Genomic DNA, 20,633 nt, shown 5'->3' on the forward strand with positions numbered 1-20,633 from the left:
TCTCGAAAGCACTGAGGATGAAAGTGATGCACACTGACAGTGAAAAATAACCACTGAGAACCAAGCACAGTCCCACCTGCAAACCCCTGATCTTCGAAGGTCAATCTGAGTAATGCGCAGCACCCAAAATGTCTAGTCAGAGGGATTACAGAGCACGTTATGTAAGGTCATTTTTATACCAAGTCAGTGGTCTCCAGTAATGCATGAATCAGCGATAATCCTAAGAGCTCAAACACAGCCCTGATTGCTTTTCTGCCTGACCAGCCGTGTCTCAAAGAACCTGGCCTGTGATAAAGTAAAGGAATCTGAAGGATGCAACTGTCTGTGGGATTAGAGTCAAGGCAATGCAAGCCTGAGCTGGAACATCAAAAAGGTAGGAGACAAATTCGACAATTTCTCCTGTGAAAACAATGAGATCTGCACAAACGAATGATATTTACACCATCAATGAGTTCAAATCACTGCTCTTAAAAAGTCCTCCATAGGCACAGTCAGCGACAGATCTGCAAATCTAGCTGCGCATTAAAATAAAACCTAAGCAATAGCTCACTTTTTTTCTGATCCGTGTCACTGTTGTTGTAAGAAAACCTTGTATCTCCAAAATGGTAACTTTACAGGAGAAGGAAAAAACCTACTTTACTTTTAATTTAAGTTAATGGAACCAGAATTTTTTCCAAGTCATTTTGGGTCCATTCTTTTAGTCCATTCATCACGATATTTACATACAATGTAAAGGGTAAAAGGCACTTTGAAATTATGTAAAAAAACTGAAAAACTACAAAAAAAATGGAGATACAAGGTTTTCTTCTGACAGCAGTGATGTATTGGCACCCATGGGCTACAGCGCTAAAGAAAGCGACTTGGGCCACCAAGCGTTTTCATATGCACAGTTTTTCATCATTAAAAGCCACCCCTGGTGCTGTAATTGTAGAACACATTGTGTGAATGGACAAAAATTGAGCTGAGTTTCCAAAAAAACACATAGGTGCTGAAAGAACAACACTCAGACATTAAGTCGCTCCTAAAAACACTTTAATAAATCATCATGGCACAATAAACATGCAGAGGACTTCACATCATGCTGGTAGTACAACTGTTTCCAAAAACATTTGGGACACTGAAAATTAAAATAAAAAAAAATCGCAAAGATGTGTAAATCATTTAAACCCTATATTTAAGTGAAAATAGTCCAAAGACAACACTTCAAAATGTTACGTTTTTGAAAAATATATGCCCATTTTGAATTTGATGTCCGCAACACTTTTCAAAAAACTTGGGACTTGGGTCTCTTTACCACCAGCCATGTTTACATGCAGCCTATTAATCTGTTAATAATCCATCTAACAGCTCATTAGGAATAGAATACATCCATGTAAACACCTCAATCGGAACAGTTTAGTCCGACTGAGGCCATTTGGAATACAATTTCTATCCAATTGAACAAGGTGGATAATCCTGTAAATAATCAGTTACATAGAAGAATAATATCCGTGTAAACGCCTGTATCCGATTACATTCCCTATTGGAAAGTTTAAGTCCGTTCTGCATGTGTGTCGCGTCATAGTGAAAGCTTATACCGTTCAACATGGCAGTGTAGAAACTGGTCTGCAGAGAAATATCCTTGGTAAATTGTCGCCATTTGGCCTCAGGGCGCAATTGTACCAACGCACCATAAAATTACATTTTTCATTAAAAACATCCTTTTATCAAAAACAAGAACAAATCCAACTTATACTTGGTGAAATGTATGACCCAATATTTACAAATATTGTAAATTAATTAAATTTCAACTAGTATTTTGAATGTATGGTAATAACAACAACAGCAATAACATCATAATAAAAATCCTGCTCATGTTACATCATGAAACATTTATCCTTTCAAAGTAAAAGACCCTTTTGCCTCAATTAAATAAGAAAACACAGATTTTATATTACTTATTTTTAGTAAATTAAGCTAAAGTAACTGATGCCGTGCTGGCACTGCAGCAGAGGGTTAATATTTAAAGACTAATCGAAACTAATCAAACATCATACACATCTGCAACATCTCGCCGTTTTCCCGAACACATGAGCTGGTGAAGCAGAGAGCGAGCTATTCCTGCTCACAGCCTGTTAAACACCCTGTTACTCAGTCCACGAGTACAGGCCCACATATGTCCATGCTAATCCAGTTAGGCCACATTTTATACTTATTACACGTGTTTATTCTTTGCGTGCTTGGCCGAGCGCTTCTCTTATTTACTGGATACCTTTCTGCTCCCCTCCCTCAAGGTAAAGGTGAAGCGTTTGTCCTTGTGTGTTCTTTTAGGTCATGGAGAAAGAAAGACTGTTGTTTATATGCAGCTCAGCTTCTCTTCTGCACATATACATCAGAAAGGCCAGCATAGAGCCTCCTTCAAACACAGCCTCTTCGTCATATTATCAGTCTGTTTATATGAGGTAAGAAAGAGGCTATTTGACAATGTTAAGTGTTTAACTGGCCTAACTGCTATGGCCTAGTGCCCCACTGCAGTAACACTGTCGTGGTGGTGGTGCGTTAGTGTGTGTTGCGCTGGTACGAGTGCATCAGGCACAGCAGTGCTGCTGGAGTTTATAGACGCCTCAGTGTCTATGCTGGACTGAGAATAGTCCACCAACCAAAAATATCCAGCTAACAGCGTCCTGTGGGCAGTGTCCTGTGACCACTGATGAAGGACTAGAGGACGACCAACACAAACTGTGCAGCAGCAGATGAGCTATCATCTCTGACTTTACATCTACATGGTGGACTGACAAGGTAGGAGTGTCTAAGAGTGGACAGTGAGTGGACACAGTGTTTAGAAACTCCAGCAGCACTGCTGTGTCTGATCCACTCGTACCAGCACAACACACACTGACACACCACCACCACACGTGTGTTACTGCAGTGCTGAGAATGATCCTCCACTCAATAGTACCTGCTCTGTGAGGGTCCATGTGGTCCTGACCAGTGAAGAACAGGGTAAAAGGGGGCTAACAAAGTATCAGAGAAACAGATGGACTACAGTCTGTAACTGTAGAACTACAAAGTGCACCTATAGAGTAAGTGGAGCTGATAAAATGGACAATGAATGTAGAAACAAGGAGGAGGTCAGAATGTTATGTCTGACCGGCATATGGCCAGCTGACTTGCACAAATTTCCAATCACATTTTGTAACAAAGCACACAGTTGGTGGCACATGGCCAGAACATGGAGCCAGACTGACGTTCTCGGCATCAGCCCTTAGAACTTCAATATAATATCGAACAGTCTGCTAACCATAACAGTGGAAATGGATTCTGACCAAAAAGGTTGGATTGTTTTAAGCACACATTTGTAACCTCCAGCCTCTGGTGGGCTGATTCCGGCCTGAACCATCCCACGAAACACACAATCAGCAGTCACAAGCCTCTGACGAGCCCAAACAAAAGGCAAAAGGATTTAAAAAAGGGCAGCATGGCTTCACAATGACCCAAACCACACCTGCTACAACTGGGAAACACACACCCCTCCCCCTCATTCCACTCTCCTGCCTCAAGTGAGAAGGACAGGCCTGTATTGGACCAGCAACCCACCTCAGATAAGCCTACATCTGGTGCAGTTTACGGTAAATGTAAGTTTTGCATGGGCAATTAGGAGAACCACATGCCAAGCAACTCCGAAGAGATTGACAGAAGACATAAAAGGCCATGGGGCCACCTCACCTTAACTATTTAGGATCAGACCCTTCTTGTTGAGGGAGGCCAACAGCTGGCCTCACTTTGTTTTCACTTCAGATGGGGTGTGATTCTGCGTGCGTGTGTTTTTTTCCTACCCACCGCGTCCATCTGAGAATCAAAGCCAGGGCCACGCCGTCCAGCCATGACCAAATGCCCTTCTTAGGGAATGAATCACATCAGCTGCTCACTTTAAAGCTTTGAAACCGCAGATATCATTAGGATGTTGGCTGGCGGCTGGAGTAAATCTGAAATACTCATTCCTTTCTGCATGCAAAGACTACGGGCTGCAAACCACTTCACCTCACCAAGTGATAAACTGATAAAATACCGCTGCTGTCGGACGAAAACCTCGTATCTCCACTTCTGTTGTTTTTCAGGTTTTGCAAGCGCCTGTTGCCCTTTACATTGTGTGTAAATTCCATGATGACTGGACTAAAAGAAAGGACCCAAAATGACTTGGAAAAACTTCTGGTTCCACCAGTTACCATTTCGGAGACACAAGGTTTCCGTGCGACAGCAGTGAACATGTCTTCAGTGACGGTTACACTTACTTTAAATACATTTTGCTCAGAAGTGGAAAAACAGCGAGCCACCAAACTCATTGGTGTGGCTGAAGGAGCTCTTCTCATATATTCTATCTGAAAGAAATCTCTATAATTCCTAAGACTATTGGGGGGAAAAATTGGGGAAGCTTTCACTTGTGTCATCGTCCATAGCTTGTATAACCTATAATGTGATGAACTAAACAAAATCAATGGGGCCCTTTTTTATTTTGGCCCTTTCTCAGACAGAGCAGAGTTGGCGAATGATGGGAGGGGTGACTGGGCCTCATTCACCAATACTTTCCCAAGTTTTTCCTCAAATATGTTCTTGAGAAAGGTCCTAAGGAAAAGCTTACGCCAGACTTATGACGCGGTTTTAACCATAGTCGTACCTCTACGGTAGTCCAGCAAGGCCACGAGCTGTTGCTACAATTTTCTGGTACCTAAAAGTCCAGTACCTCTTTATTTCAAGTTAAATGTTATCTCGAGATAAGATAAACAGCTCAATAACAAAAGTTGTCATCTTGAGATATCACAAGATAAGATCAGTAACGTTTTATTTCAAGATAGTTTTATGTCGAGATAACAAGGCATCATTTCAAAATCATTTTTTATCTTCAGATGGCAAGATAACTCGTTATCTCAAGATGACAACTTTTGTCATCTCCAGATAAGTAACTTGTATTTCCAGATATTTTGTTATCTTGAGATAGCACGATAAATAACCTTTGTCATCTCGAGATAAGATAAGTAACATGTATGTCAAGATAGCAATTTTGTTAAGATAAGTAACTTGTTATTTCAAGAGAATTTCATCTTGAGATAGCAAGATAAACAACCTCAAGATGACAACTTTTGTTATCTCAAGATAAGGTTAGTAACTTATTTCAAGATAATTTTATGTTGGGAGAACAAGTAACTCGCTATTTCAAGATAAATTTGTTATCTTGAGATGGCAAGATAAGTAACTCGTTATGTCGAGTTGCAAACAAGATAATTAACTCATCATCTCAAAATAACCATCCAGAAAAGTATAACCACCTCACGGCCGCTCTGGACTTCCACACTCCTCAGATCATTTCAGCAGATGTTAGTCTGGAGTGTCTGTGAGCTGAGAGTCATTCTGAAGGTGATTCATTCTGTTGGTTATTATGAGTGAAAATAAACAATAAGCAAAATGTGGGCATGTTTATTTATTGACTGTCTGACCCCATTGATTCAAGCTGAGTGCTAAAACACAGATACCCAGCAAGACAGGCTTTATTTTGTAAAGCCCAGAACTGTTCGCACCCCTGCGCTCTTAAACGTGTAGGTTCTGTTCTTCACCTGAAGCCAAATAAGAAAACCCTGGTGAGTGTCGGAGCCTCAGGAAACGGCCTTTAAGGACGACTTACTTCTTACACAGTTGGTGAATGAGGCCCAGTTTTAGTAACAATACACAATATGACTAAAGCAACTATGGTGTCCCCCTTTAAACAAGATACAGGAGAATAATGAAGCACTTCATCTACTGCAGTGCAACACCTGGCAGCAGGCAGGCCTCCTAGTAAGACGCCTCACATGGAGGGGAGTGTAGAGGAGAAGATGAGAGAGCACACGGGGGGAAGGCATCACTCAGGCTGCCTTCACACTTCAAACCAGCGGAATATTCCCAACGGGCGCTTTATCTCAGCGATTTTAAGCGAGCTTCGGTCATTTGCATGCATCGCACCACCGCTATGCGTCTGCAGCGCGCGGTGGCAACCAGAGCGACTGGCTACTGCCAGCACAGGCTGAGCGGCTGTGTCGAGGAGAGGAGAGGAGGAGAGGCTGAAGAGGAGAAGAGGAGAGGAGAAGAGAAGGGAGGCTGAAGAGGAGAAGAGAGGAGAGGAGAGGGGAGGCTGAAGAGGAGAAGAGAGGAGAGGAGAGGGGAGGCTGAAGAGGAGAAGAGAGGAGAGGCTGAAAAGAGGAGGGGAAAGACTCTTCCAGGCGACGCCGTCGACACAGCGCGGATACGTTACAGCAACCCAAACACTCAACATACGACACAGGCTGAGCGACTCCGCGCTCCGGGCTGACCGAGCCGCCGGTCAGGCTGGGCATTTCTTACCTCATGGCGCTTTTCTCTGCAATTCTCACAGCTGAGCAGCGGAGTTGTGTGGATTTCGCCGAGTTTGGGTAAAGTTCTGCACTTGACCACGACCACCACAAAGGATACCAGCGGAACGCCGCGGGGACCGGAGAAAGAGCGAATATCCAACAAAGTAAAAAAAAATAAAAAATAAAAACGAAAAAAGCGTTTTAAAAAGCACTCCGCTCTACATTATCAGCGAGCTGTGGAGAGTGAGTGAGGAAAATGTAGAACTGCGGGGGAAAAAATAAAAATGTTGTCGATGTTTTAGCGCAACGGCTCTCGGCTGCTAATAGCGGCGGCGTGCCGCTGGGATCTCCCTCCTACGGCTCCGCGACTGACGCAAGCCTTTTCTCAACTACGTGACTCACGTAAGGGACGCAAAGGCCCGATGGCCACGCCTCCGCGTATAATCACTATACAGTCCGGTTCAACATGACCACGCCCCCGTGCGCGGTAGCCACGCCTTTATGTAAATTTGGCGAGGACTGTGGAACGAGCCGTTAGTGAACGCGGAACAGCGCCACGATGCGGGCACAATAATATAAAATGTCGAAGATACTATTTGAAACAAATTTACACAATTGTAATGCACAAAAATTGATTCATTAACATTTTTAATAAAATGAACCAGTGAAAGGCAACCTGTGCTAAAATTAAGTCTATTCTATTACATAAAAAGTAAACATTCTCAGAGGCCATTGCTAAACAATAGGGCTGAGTAACATGACAGTGAATTATGCCACAGTCGGATACTTGGACATATCATGAGAACTTGTGGAAAACTGACTGTTTCATTAAAAAAAGAGAATAATTAGTTGTGTTTACTTGGATTTGGTGCAGTACGTTATATGTTAAAAAATGACTGTACTATAGTATTTTTATACTACTGTATACTGTACTATTGTTTTTTTTTATATATTTTTGAAAGTGACATTGCTGGTACATTCTCAGAAATACTAAATATATATGTAATCTCATTTCATGGAACCAGATTTTTTACATATCTCTTTGGGCTGATTCTTTTGCTTGGTTCATCATGAACTTTACACACAATGTGAAGAGTAACTAATTTTCAAATTATACCAAAAACTGAAAAACATCGAAAATGGAGATACAAGGTCTTCATATATATATATGACCCTGAGGCCTGAGGGAGAAGCGGCTTAGGAAATGGATGGATGGATGGATATGTGTATATATACACACACACACACATATATAGTATAGTATAATATACTACTTGTATTCTACAGGATACACTCTCTCTTTCTGTCTCTCTCTCTAATACAGTGGGGCAAAAAAGTATTTAGTCAGCCACTGATTGTGCAAGTTCTCCTACTTAGAAAGATGAGAGAGGTCTGTAATTTTCATCATAGGTTCACTTCAACTATGAGAGACAGAATGAGAAAAAAATCCAGGAAATCACACTGTAGGATTTTTAAAGAATTTATTTGTAAATTATGGTGGAAAATAAATATTTGGTCACCCACAAACAAGCAAGATTTCTGGCTCTCACAGACCTGTAACTTCTTCTGTCCTCCACTCATTACCTGTATGAATGGCACCTGTTTGACCTCGTTATCTGTATAAAAGACACCTGTCCAAAGCCTCAAACAGTCAGACTCCAAACTCAACCATGGTCAAGACCAAAGAGCTGTCAAAGGACACCAGGAAGAAAATTGTAGCCCTGCACCAGGCTGGGAAGAGTGAATCTGCAATAGGCAAGCAGGTTGGTGTGAATAAATCAACTGTGGGAGCAATTGTAAGAAAATGGAAGACATATAAGACCATTGATAATCTCACTCGATCTGGGGTCCCACGCAAGATCTCATCCTGTGGGGTCAAAATGATCATGAGAACGGTGAACAAAAGTCCCAGAACTACACGGAGGGACCTGATGAATGACCTCCAGAGAGCTGGGCCCAAAGTAACAAAGGCTATCCTCAGTAACACACTACGCCAAGAGGGACTGCAGTGCCAGGCGTGTCCCCCTGCTTAAGCCAGTACATGTCCAGGCCATCTGAAGCTTGCCAGAGAGCATATGGATGATCCAGAAGAGGATTGGGAGAATATCATGTGGTCAGATGAAACCAAAATAGAACTTTTTGGTAAAAACTCAACTCGTCGTGTTTGGAGGAAGAAGAATGCTGAGTTGCATCCCAAGAACACCAAACCTACTGTGAAGCATGGGGGTGGAAACATCAGGCTTTGGGGCTGTTTTTCTGCAAAGGGGACCGGATGACTGATCCATGTTAAGGGAAGAATGAACGGGGCCATGTATCATGAGATTTTAAGCCAAAACCTCCTTCCATCAGTGAGAGCATTGAAGATGGAACATGGCTGGGTCTTCCAGCAGGACAATGATCCCAAACACACCGCTCGGGCAACGAAGGAGTGGCTCCGTAAAAAGGATTTCAAGGTCCTGGAGTGGCCTAGCCAGTCTCCAGACCTCAACCCCATAGAAAATTTGTGGAGGGAGTTGAAAGTTCGTGTTGCCCAGCGACAGCCCCAAAACATCACTGCTCTAGAGGAGATCTGCAGGAGGAATGGGCCAAAATACCAGCTACAGTGTGTGCAAACCTGGTGAAGACTTGCAGGAAACGTTTGACCTCTGTCATTGCCAACAAAGGTTATGTTACAAAGTATTGAGTTGAACTTTTGTTATTGACCAAATACTTATTTTCCACCATAATTTACAAATAAATTCTTTAAAAATCCTACAAAGTGATTTCCTGGATTTTTATTTCTCATATTGTCTCTCATAGTTGAAGTGAACCTATGATGAAAATGACAGACCTCTCTCATCTTTCTAAGTAGGAGAACTTGCACAATCAGTGGCTGACTAAATACTTTTTTGCCCCACTGTATATATGTTGTCGGAACACAACCTTGTATCTCCAAAATGGTAATTTTGCAGGAGAAAGAAAAAAACTTTTAATGTAAGTTAATGGAACCAGAGTTTTATCATGAAATTTACACACAATGTAAAGAGGAACAGGTGTTTTCAAATTATGTCAAAAACTGAAAAATGGAGATATGGGGTTTTTGTTCTGACAGCAACAATATATACACACACCGTCTAAGCCACTTCTTCTTCTGGGTCAACCCTATATATATATATATATATATATATATATATATATATATATATATATATATAAAATCTCCAAAGTGAAGAACTCTACATCCTATACAGTATAATACTGCAACATATACGTTAAATATAGACCTGTCTACACTGAGGGATGTACGCAGTGGTAAACAGTAAGGAGTCATGGATGTGACGGTTTAACACAGGTGGCTAAACCCTGTGACTTACGCAGCGTTAAATCACCCTCGTCTCTGTTTCCAGCTCTGTACTCCGTATCTGTCGCTCTCACAGTACGTCCCTCTGACATAACTGGCTGGGGTGAAGTGCATGTCCTCACACTTTTAAACAGTTAAAAAGTAGATTAACAATTTGGAAATAAGCACTGTAAGATTACACAACTCTAAAATATGGATGTTTTATTGACAGATATTTGCAAGCAAAAACTGGTTGATTTTACAAACAACAGCAATGTGGCTGAATCACGCGATTCCTCTTCAAATATGGTCAAATAGTGTAGCCAAAAATATCTTTATTCAGTTCATTTCAGTGTACATTAGTGCCCAGAGTTCAGAAGATATACGTGTCCTTTTCTGAAGTGCCAACAGAGTGTAAAGTATCTCAGGATGACAAACCTGACAGCTGGTTACAGAGCTGTTAAATACCAGCTTTATCAGCATTATTTTCCAATCAAAATTATTATACTGCCACCTGCAGGAAGTTGGAATAATCAATAATTGACACATGAAGTCACACATCAATGGCACAGAATGACACAGTTAAAGCAAACAGCACAAATGTTTAATATGGCTCACTTGAATATCAGTTAACAAAGCAAATGCAAATTAAAAAATACAATTCGTCAAAAAATATGCTTTATAATAGCTAAAGGGAATGGATTTTTCAAGGTGCATCTTCTACAATAAAAAAAATCTGTCCAATTAAATACCACAGCAGACGTTTAGACCATATAAAGTCACTCAGTATCGTGTCCTCTAGCACAGTGGTTCCCAATCCTGGCCCTGGAGTCTCCCCTGTGCTGCATTTTAGTGTTTCCGCTGTTCCCAACATACCTGATCCAACTAATTAGCTCATTAGGAAGCCCTTCATGACTTGAAGTGGGTGTGCTGGGAGCAGGAAAAGCCCTGAAACGTACAGGGCCGGAGGTTCTCCAGGACCACGAACCAATTAAGGATCAAACCACCCACATTCAACTATCCTGCAGTCCAGTTTGGGCCTTTCGTTGTAAGTGGGCACTTCTTCTAGTTTAGTTAGGACCTCTGTGCCTTCGACCGCTTGCCTGAGGGAGAAAGAAAAATGCAATACTGAGCAACCGAATGCTCTATTTTTCATAAATATAGTTAAAGAAAGCTCTATTTATTTTAGTATCAGTATTTTTATAGCATAGGAATTACAGTGGAACACTAGGATGAAGTAAAACACTGAGTAATTAGATTATATTGCCAAATATGTTTGCTCATCTGAATTCACACACACATGAACTTGAGTGACATCCCATTCTTAATCCATAGGGTTTAATATGATGTTGGCCCACCCTTTGCAGCTATAACAGCTTCAACTCTTCTGGGAAGGCTGTCCACAAGGGTTAAGAGTGTGTTTATGGGAATTTTTGACCGTTCTCCCAGAAGCGCATTTGTGAGGTCAGACCCTGATGCTGAAGGTGTTCTATCAGGTTGAGGTCAGGACTCTGTGCAGACCAGTCAAGTTCTTCCACACCAAACTGGCTCATCCATGTCTTTATAGACCTTGCTTTTTGCGCTGGTGCTCAGTCATGTTGGAACAGGAAGGGGCCGTCCCCAAACTGTTCCCACAAAGTTGGGAGCATGAAATTGTCCAAAATCTCTTGGTGCTGAAGCATTAGGAGTTCCTGTCACTGGAACCAAGGGGCCGAGCCCAACTCCTGGAAAAAAAACCCACACCATAATCCCCCCTCCTGCATTTTATCCTTATATGATCTGTTACTTGTTAAGTTACTCTATTGTAATTTGAATGGTTTATTGATTTAACGGTTTATTGGTTTACCTTCTTATTATTTATGTATTATTTCATTATAACATCTGATTTATTTTTATTGTACAACTTCTCAATTCCTGATTCCTGTATTGCTCGGTTACATTGTAAATGAGGGTCTCCCTCAGTGTATTCTCAGTTTAAATAAAGATTGATTGATTGATTGATTGATTGAAAGCCGGAAATAGACAGTTTCTAAAACACTCACCCAAAGGCCACATAATTTCTGTCCATCCACAGGGCTGGCTGTAGAGTGATGTAGAACTGGGAACCGTTACTATGACGACCTCGATTGGCCATTCCAAGGATACCTCGCTTGCTGTGAGACACGGCAAAACTCTCATCTGGGAATAAAAGCAGACAAAATATAGGTGATTAATACAAAAGGCACTGTGAATTAAAAATTAAGATGAAAAGAAAAGAAAGAAGATACTGGCACAAAATTAAAGGGTGACAAAAGTTTTGTCTTAAAGCTACACTATGTAAGATGTGGGGATTTGGAGACCTCTCTGGTGGAAATTTATAATTGCACACAACGTGCAGAGGAACATTTTCTAACGTGGGTTGTGCTTTGGGCCCTTTCTCCAGTGGATGAACTTGATGATTGCAATCACGTTGAAAAGGTATTCACTGCCCCAGCAAATGACCTGATGATGGGCCTGGACCCCCAAACAAATCAAATCAAATTTATTTGTATAGCACTTTTTACAACGGATGTCACAAAGCAGCTTCACAGAATTCCAGTAAAGACATGAAATGTAAACCCCCCCCAGGTGAGCAAGTCAGGGGCGACAGTGGCAAAGAAAACTTTCCTCAGAGCTGAGGAAGAAAATACAGCTCTGTTCTCATCCATAACTCTCTACTGAGCCCCTGCTTCAGAATAATGAAAATACCTTCAGAGTAATGCTGAAAATACCTGTGTGGTGAACAGATGCACAATCCAATTTGTACATCCCCACACCACTCTGTGAAAGACTGTGTGGGTAAATAGAGCAAAAATTCAAGAATAACATTTCTCACCGTAAAACAGCAAAGAACTTGTGCTTTTCATCATTTAGGGTACATAATATCATTCAAACATTCAGAGAATCTGGAGAAATCTCTGCATGTAAGGGACAAGGCCAAAAAACAGTATTTGCTGGCCGTGATCTTTGGCCCTCAAGCAGCACTGCATTAAAAACAGACAGGATTCTGTAGTTGAAATCACTATATGGGCTGAGAAACACTTCTGAAAACCACCATCTGTGAACACAGTTCATCACTGCATCCACCAATGCTAATTAAACCTCTTAAACGCAAAGAAGAAACCAAATATAAACAGGATCCAGAAATGCTGCCACCTTCTCTGGGCCAGAGCTCATTTAAAATGGACTGAGATGAGGTGGAAAAGTGTCCTGTGGTCTGACAAAACAACATTTGAAATTCTTTTTGGAAATCATGGACACTGTGTTCTCCGGACTAAAGACCACTCAGCTTGTCATCAATGCACAGTTCAAAAGCCAGTATTCATGATGGTATAGGGAACAAACCCAATTCCAAAAAAGTTGGGACGCTGTGCAAAAGTAAAAATAAACTAATTGCAATGATGTGTAAATCACTTAAAGCCTATATTTAATTGAAAATAGAACAAAGACAACAAATCAAATGTTGAAACGGAGAAATTGTATTGTTTTTAAAAAATATATGGTCTTTAATATTTTGATGCCAACAACATATTCCAAAAGAGTTGGGCCGGGGGGGCAACAAAAGGCTGGAAAAGGTGTGTAATGCTAAAAAAAAGCACCTGGTGGTTAATTGGCCAATAGTGCAACAATTTGAAAATATGTTGTCTTTGTACTATTTGTGATTAAATATAGGGTTTAGATGTTTTGCAGATCATTACATTTTGTTTTATTTACATTTTGCCCCGCATGCTGGCTTTTTTGGAAATGGGGTTGTATGAATTTCAGACCTGCACCTTCAAATGTAGGACCATAAATGGACTCTCCACCATCACCTTTCCCTGCTGGAGTAATATCTGTAATAAAGAAGCAAAAAAAAATAAAATGCAGATGGTTGTGTGTTGATTAAATAGCATTTGCTGTGTGTGTGTGATGCATGTGTGTATGTGTGTTACAGTTCAGTACCTCCTCCTTGCACCCAGCCATTAGGCACCACTCTGTGGAACAACGAGCCCTTGTAACAGAGCGTGAGCTGGTTCTCAGACACACCTGCCTCTCCAGTGCAAAGAGCTTGAAAGTTTTTACAAGTCTTGGGACACAGATCTGAAAAGAGCTAGAGATAAACAAACCATTTTCAAACAAACTATTTTCATGCTGTATGGACATGTCCACCTACACAACAATTCTGGCACTCTGTCATTGACTTTATATCCATCTCTATGGAGTATAGCATCCAATCATCGCCTCTGCTGTGTTTGCTGGGTGACTACACCATTTTGAGCCACTACAATCAAAACATCACCCCATACTCATTGCCCTCGCTATAGCCAAGAAAACGATCTTCAAATACTTTTAATGCATATATCACTAGAGAGATTAAGTGCTACAGAAATGAATCAAATGGCAATATATTTAACACTTCATGGGAACCATTTAGTAAAAATATCTGGGGGCAGTTGTGGGCTGGAGGTTAGGGAACCAGCTTTGTGACCGGAAGGTCACTGGTTCGATCCCCTGAGCCGACAGTAACCTAACCCCCAACTGCTCCCGGGCGCTGTGGATAGGGCTGCCCACCGCTCCAGAATAGTGTGCTCACTACCCCCTAGCGTGTGTGCATTCACTAGTGTGTAAGCCGTGTTTCACTGCACAGATGGTTTAGATTGCAGAGGTGAAATTTCCCCATCGCAGGACTAAAAAGGGTCACTTAATCTTTAATATCGACCCATTATTACTCTAATCCACTGTCTAAGCCTGTTAATCCATCCCCTCATTTCAGTAAACACTTAAATACTTGCAGTAGTCAGTTCTCATATACATTAAATACACATCAACTCACACCAGCTTATATACACAGACACGAATATGAAATATGACATTTTGTTAATCCCTTTCTTACATTATTACATTGAAAACATTCAACATACACATGTCTGTGCACTTGTTGGTCTGTCTACCTACTCGCTCATCCATACCTTACACACACTTGCACCAGCCACTGAACCCCACTCCTCGTCCCGCTGTCACTTATTATTGTTGATTATTATCTTGGTTATAATTGTTAAAATAGTTGTAAAAGTTGAAAAATCTTGTCCTTTTTTATCTAACTGTGTAATAAAAAGAATATAGTTATCCTCCAAAGGGCGGGGGGGTGGGTGGGTGGGGGGGGGGGGGGTGAGCAAACAATTTAACACATTTCTGACGTCACTCTTTCACAAGGAGAACAAACAGACGTGAGAAAGATTGTTGAGATATAATCTGATGAGATAACAGATAAACCTGAATAGACGTTAGAGTGAGCAACGTTACCTCAAACAGCAGCCGACCAGATGCCTCCCCCCCGATCTCAACGTCCATATATACAAATACATGCTGCAGGGAAAGAAGCCAAGCATGAGGACTCGAAGCTTTGATGTTCTGACTTTTTACAGCAGTGCATTGAAAAAAAAAGACATCTTTGTAAGTGAAATTATCTTATATCTAGTCAACAAATCTAAAATTTAGTTATGTTGAGACTGCTGTATAGAGAACCACGGTGGTGACATATATAAATACATGATATGAATAATAAAAATATAAATATATGATATAAATAAAATTAATACATGGCCATGCCTTATTCACAAGATCATGTCTTACTAAGTCATGGCCACGCATTAGAATCGCATTCCTACCCCTTACTAAGTTATGGCCACAACTTAATTATCTTCTCACACCTTACACGTTATTTTTATTTAAAAGAACATCACCAGTGGGGCTCCGTAGTTATGAGCTTACTATGACATTATTTACCTTATTTCTACTGCTACACTATATTGCCAAAAGTATTTGCTCATCTGCCTTCATACACGTATGAATTTGAGCGAGATCCCATTCTTAATCCATAGGGTTTAATATGATGTCGGCCCACCCTTTGCAGCTATAACAGCTTCAACTCTTCTGGGAAGGCTTTCCACAAGGGTTAGGAGTGTGTTTATGGGAAATTTTGACCGTTCTTCCAGAAGCACATTTGTCAGATCAGACACTGATGTTGGACGAGAAGGTCTGGCTCACAGTCTTCGCTCTAATTCATCCCAAAGGTGTTTTATCGGTTTGAGGTCAGGACTCCAGTCAAGTTCTTCCACACCAAACTCAGTCATCCATGTCTTTATGGACCTTGCTTTGTGCGCTGGTGCGCAGTCATGTTGGAACAGGAAAGAACGTCCCCAAACTGTTCCCACAAAGTTGGGAGCAAGAAATTCTCTCTTGGTGCTGAAGCATTATGAGTTCCTTTCACTGGAACTAAGGGGCCGAGCCCAACTCCTGAAAAACAACCCCACACCATAATCCCCCCCCCCCCCCGAAAAAAACTTTACACTTGGCCCAATGCAGTCAGACAAGTACCGTTGTCCTGGCAACCGCCAAGCCAAGCCTCATCCATTGGATTGCCAGATGGAGAAGCGTGATCGGTCACTCCAGAGAACACGTCTCCACTGCTCTACAGTCCAGTGGCGGCGCTTTACACCACTGCATTCAATGCTTTGCATTGCGCTTGGTGATGTAAGGCTTGGATGCAGCTGCTCAGCCATATAAACCCATTCCATGAAGCTCCCTATGCTGTTTTTGAGCTGATCTGAAGGCCACGTGAAGTTTGGAGGTCTGTAGTGATTGACTCTGCAGAAAGCTGGCGACCTCTGCACACTATGCGCCTCAGCATCCGCTGACCCCGCTCTGTCATTTTACGTGGTTCATGACTCGACTTGTTGCACAGGTGGTGTCCGATCACAGTACCACGCTGGAATTCACTGAGCTCCTGAGAGAGACCCATTCTTTCACTAATGTTTGTAGAAGCAGTCTGCAGGACTAGGGGCTTGGTTTTATACACCTGTGGACATGGAAGTGATTGGAAAACCTAGATTTTAATTGTTTTTAGTGATCTTAGTAAGTCAGATTACCTCACAATTCATTCATTGTCCAACATAATTATCCTCATGGGGCGTGGGGGTCCTAGAGTGTATCCAAGCGCTATCAAACAGGTTGCCAGTTCTTCACAGGACATTTGCCAGATATTTTTGCTCATTTCAAGCATATTTTTTACAATAAGCTACAATATCTGAGATAATTTGATTAAAATCACTTAAAGCAAGTAAATATGTCTAGAAATAAGTTACATATTTTTAGAATTAAGCTTCCAACAAACTTTAAATAAGAAATTTGAGATAAATAGACTCAATTTAAGATAACTTCATTTGCCAAGATACCATTTTTAACCAGATATAGTCCCGAGGCTGAACGTTACACCAAAATGTAATGTCCACTCTCAGCAGGCAGGGGCAGAAAGAGAGGGCAGTAGGTGACACTGCAAAAAAAGATCAAAGAAGGCCAGAGAAATCGTTTAGATCTAGTTAAAACACATTATATTTCTCATGTTGAGATTATTTTAAGAATACTATGATATTTAACATATTTAAGTCATTTTATCTAGTGATGTCAGATTCCAATAGAATGTGCCTTTTTTCAAGCTTCTTGAAACAAGCAAAATTATCTATACTTCTTTACGTGCAATAAACAAAATTATTTTCCAACTGAATGGCTGCAGGTCAGGGAACCGGTCCTGTGACAGGAAGGTCGCTGGTTTGATCCCTAGAGCCGACAGTATATGACTGAGGTGTCCTTGACCAAGACACCTGACCCCCATCTGCTGTGGATAAGGGCTGCCCACCGCTCCAGGCAAGTGTGCTCACTGCCCCCTAGTGTGTGTGTGTGTGCTCACTAGTGTGTATGTGGTGTTTCACTGCACAGATGGGTTCAATGCGGATGTGAAATTTCCCTGTTGTGGGACTAATAAGGGTCACTTTACTGAATGAGAAAGCACTGCTAATTAAAATGACTTAAAATGGGTAAAACGGTCTACAAATCTCCATTTCATTTGCCAACATGTCATTTTGGCTTAACTTAAATTGTTCTGTACTTTTTTATGTGACTTGCAACACTTCACATACGAAAGGGTCAGCCAATCAGAACCAAACTAATTTACATAAAGACCCAGGGAAAAAAGGCTGTTTAATTCTTAGATGAATAGAAGCTGGGAAATGTGGAAAGTTATGACTAAAATGATTACGTAATTTTTGTTTAATTCATTATTTTTGGTACATAAATCCACACACACACACACACACACCTTAGAATGAAAAAATACAAGCACTTTAAGAGGTATGTAGGGACCCCTGCTGGTGACATGCTGTACCAACAATAATAATGCATGGCCACGACTCACTAAGGTGTAGGAATGAGATGAGATAATTAAGCCTTGACCACAGCTTAATAGAGCATGATCTCGCTCCCATGCCTTACCAAGTTTTGGCCACAACTTATTTATCTTGTTCCCATGTCTTATTATGTAATGAGTTTTATTTATACAGGATGTCACCAGCAAAGCTCCGTAAATATGAGATAATGGTCTTAAAGAAGAAAAAAACATGACAAATTAATTTTCATGAAGTTCCTTAAACTTCTGATGATTAGTTTCTGGTGTATTGAATAAACATATAAAACATTCACAAAGAAAATAAATAGAATTCAAAATTATTTTCCCCAACTGCAAAAAATAAATAAATTAATTAATTGATTAGGTCAGGGTCGTATCCAGTGGTGGACAGTAACTGAGTAAACGTAACTGTTTTCTTGTATCAAGTTTTTCCATTCTGGGCAGCTTTTTACTTTCACTCCACTACATTTCAAAGTCTAATATCTGACTTTTTCCTCCACTACATTTTGAGAAATCTGTCGTTCCTTTTGGTTTCTCTGTCTATAAAAACGTAACATGTCAAAACGAAAGAAGCGCAAAGCAAGAGCACCAATCAGGGCACAGCGGTCACTTTGTTCTGAGCTTGTTTTTTACCTGTTGGTCATTCCGACCCAGTGCAGCACACGGTTCAACGTCAGTGCAGCAGCGTAAAATTTTGGGAGAGTCTGTTCAACATAAATGATGAACTAACCTAACTTTGTGTAAATAGAGCACAATATAGAAATATGTCCACATATGCAGTCGTGACTGACGCGGCTTTTTTCTGAATTTATACAAACACCATTTGATTTTATAGTAAATTAGTTTGGGCTGGTTTATGTTTATGAACAGAGACCTACAGATCAACATAGTAAAGGAAACTCATTTGTGATCCTGAGTTTAAAGCCAGTTTTTATTAAACTTAAACTTGGAACTAAGTTGTAAATAAATCTTAAACTGAAACTTTGCTTGTTTGTAAAAAGTGATTTCAGAGCCACTCGGTTCTCCCTGATGGAAACTGTTTACCTTCAGTGTTTTGTGCTTATGATCATTTTAATAGACGTCAGCGTCACTAATTAATGACGTTCTATTAAAAGACTGGTTTACCAAGAGAGACGCTGGAGGATTTTCACCTGAAATGAGTTCATGAAGTGAGTCTTGTAATAAAATGATAACAGGACATCAGAGCCATAATTACTCTTTTAGTACTTTTACTTTATACTTAAGTACATTTGAAGGGAAATACTTTAGTACTTTTACTCGAGTGGAGGTCTAAAGGGAGGAACTTCTACTTTTACTGGAGTAATATTTTACCTTGGGTCTCTACTTTAACTCAATATGGTATAAAGTGGAAAACAAACTGTGCCGGTCAGGTCAGGTCAGGTCCGGTCCGGTCAGGACTCTGTATACTTGCCCCGGTGCTGCGCAGGTGCTGCCGGTAGCACTTGTCAGTGATGGCGGCGTAAAGCGCGGGCGGGCGGTAGAAAGTGAACCCCCACTGCTTCTCTGCCCACCTGGACAGCTCCTTCTCATCCCCGAGCAACTGGCCATTCACAAAACACATCAGGCTCCCGCTGTACGGCCACACCTCCCCCTGCAGCTCCTACACAGCAGAAGTTCAGACAGGTCACCAAACAGTCGCGTCATCATCGATCCGGGCATTGCTGCACTATCGACTCTGATCAGGTCACGGTACCGTCTTTTTACTGGTCAGATAAACATGCCAGTCGATCTCGAGCAGCGGCCGGACGGTGGGCTCAACAAACGAGGTGGGGAATTTATGTTTGAGCCCCTGCAAAAAACAGACACAAGCTTTGAAATCGATTAATTACGTCTAGTTTTCTTCGTTTAATATAAATCTGAACTGGGCAGCTGAGTCCGCTAATCAACACCAGAAACATCGATGCACTTATTTTACAGTGGCCGAATTTTTTCTCAGCTGAAATGTGAACAGGTGCCGATAGCTGTTCTAAACCTTATTCGGATATCTAATTTAAACTCGAACTACAGCTACTTATATACCAAGTTGGATAACTGGCGTGGCTAAAGCTACAGCGCTATTTGCTATCAGACTGCGCTTCTCCTAAAACCAGCGCTCCGGACTCAAAACCAGCCGCAGACTAACGTCAACAGGCGGTCGCGGTTCTCTGGTTACCTCCGCGATGCTTTTAGCGACTTGAAAATGATGCTTTTTCATCAAACCAACAATTTCCAAATGCACTTCAGGCTCCATTTCTCGGCTCAGCGCTGCCGAGACGCGGTGGCCAAGCGTGCGGTTGCTATGGTAACCGCCTACCCCGGCGCGCGAACATGACGTTGCTTCACAGCTGCAAAGCCGTAGCATTCAGCTTTACTACTTTAAAACGTAAACTACTTAAAGCTAAATGAGAACATATTGTTGACCCTGAAATTAGCTGTAATTTCCAACAATTGTCATAAAATTGCTCCTGGTGCCATTTGTTGTCGTTTGCTGTTAACAAAATGATAGGGTTAAGCGTGGGGTTGCTATGGTAACCGCCTCAGAAAGAGCCGGTTTATGAGGAGCCTGGACACCTCCTAAAACAGGCCTGCCGAACAGCAGGGGGCGCCCGCGAGGGAGTCATCAATGCATGGGAGTGAATGGAGCTCAACGGCTAAAAACGAAGGGTTAAAATAGTTTCTAATCTCTCGTCCAGAACGTTTCTTTCATTTTAGAAAGTAGAAGGATGTGTTTCAC

General features: G+C 41.4%; 1 protein-coding gene across 4 annotated transcripts; it reads right to left on the reverse strand.

Moving 5' to 3' along the window:
- Positions 1-9,978: 9,978 nt before the first annotated feature.
- Positions 9,979-20,172, reverse strand: ppil6 (peptidylprolyl isomerase (cyclophilin)-like 6). Of its 4 annotated transcripts, none has more exons than XM_017719911.1 (8): positions 20,073-20,172; positions 19,614-19,709; positions 19,332-19,520; positions 14,962-15,024; positions 13,621-13,768; positions 13,452-13,511; positions 11,703-11,838; positions 9,979-10,763 (listed from the first exon to the last, which is right to left on the reverse strand). In XM_017719911.1, the coding sequence occupies exons 1-8, from the start codon at positions 20,148-20,150 to the stop codon at positions 10,652-10,654; spliced, it is 882 nt and encodes a 293-aa protein (XP_017575400.1). In that variant the 5' UTR covers positions 20,151-20,172; the 3' UTR covers positions 9,979-10,651. The 4 variants fall into 4 exon arrangements, with proteins under 4 accessions (XP_017575400.1, XP_017575399.1, XP_017575398.1 ...); XM_017719910.1 differs by having other exon boundaries at positions 13,446-13,511; XM_017719909.1 differs by having other exon boundaries at positions 20,043-20,172.
- Between the last annotated feature and the right edge of the window lie 461 nt (positions 20,173-20,633).

The sequence above is a fragment of the Pygocentrus nattereri genome, chromosome 4, assembly GCF_015220715.1.
Source record: "Pygocentrus nattereri isolate fPygNat1 chromosome 4, fPygNat1.pri, whole genome shotgun sequence".
NCBI lineage: Eukaryota > Metazoa > Chordata > Actinopteri > Characiformes > Serrasalmidae > Pygocentrus > Pygocentrus nattereri.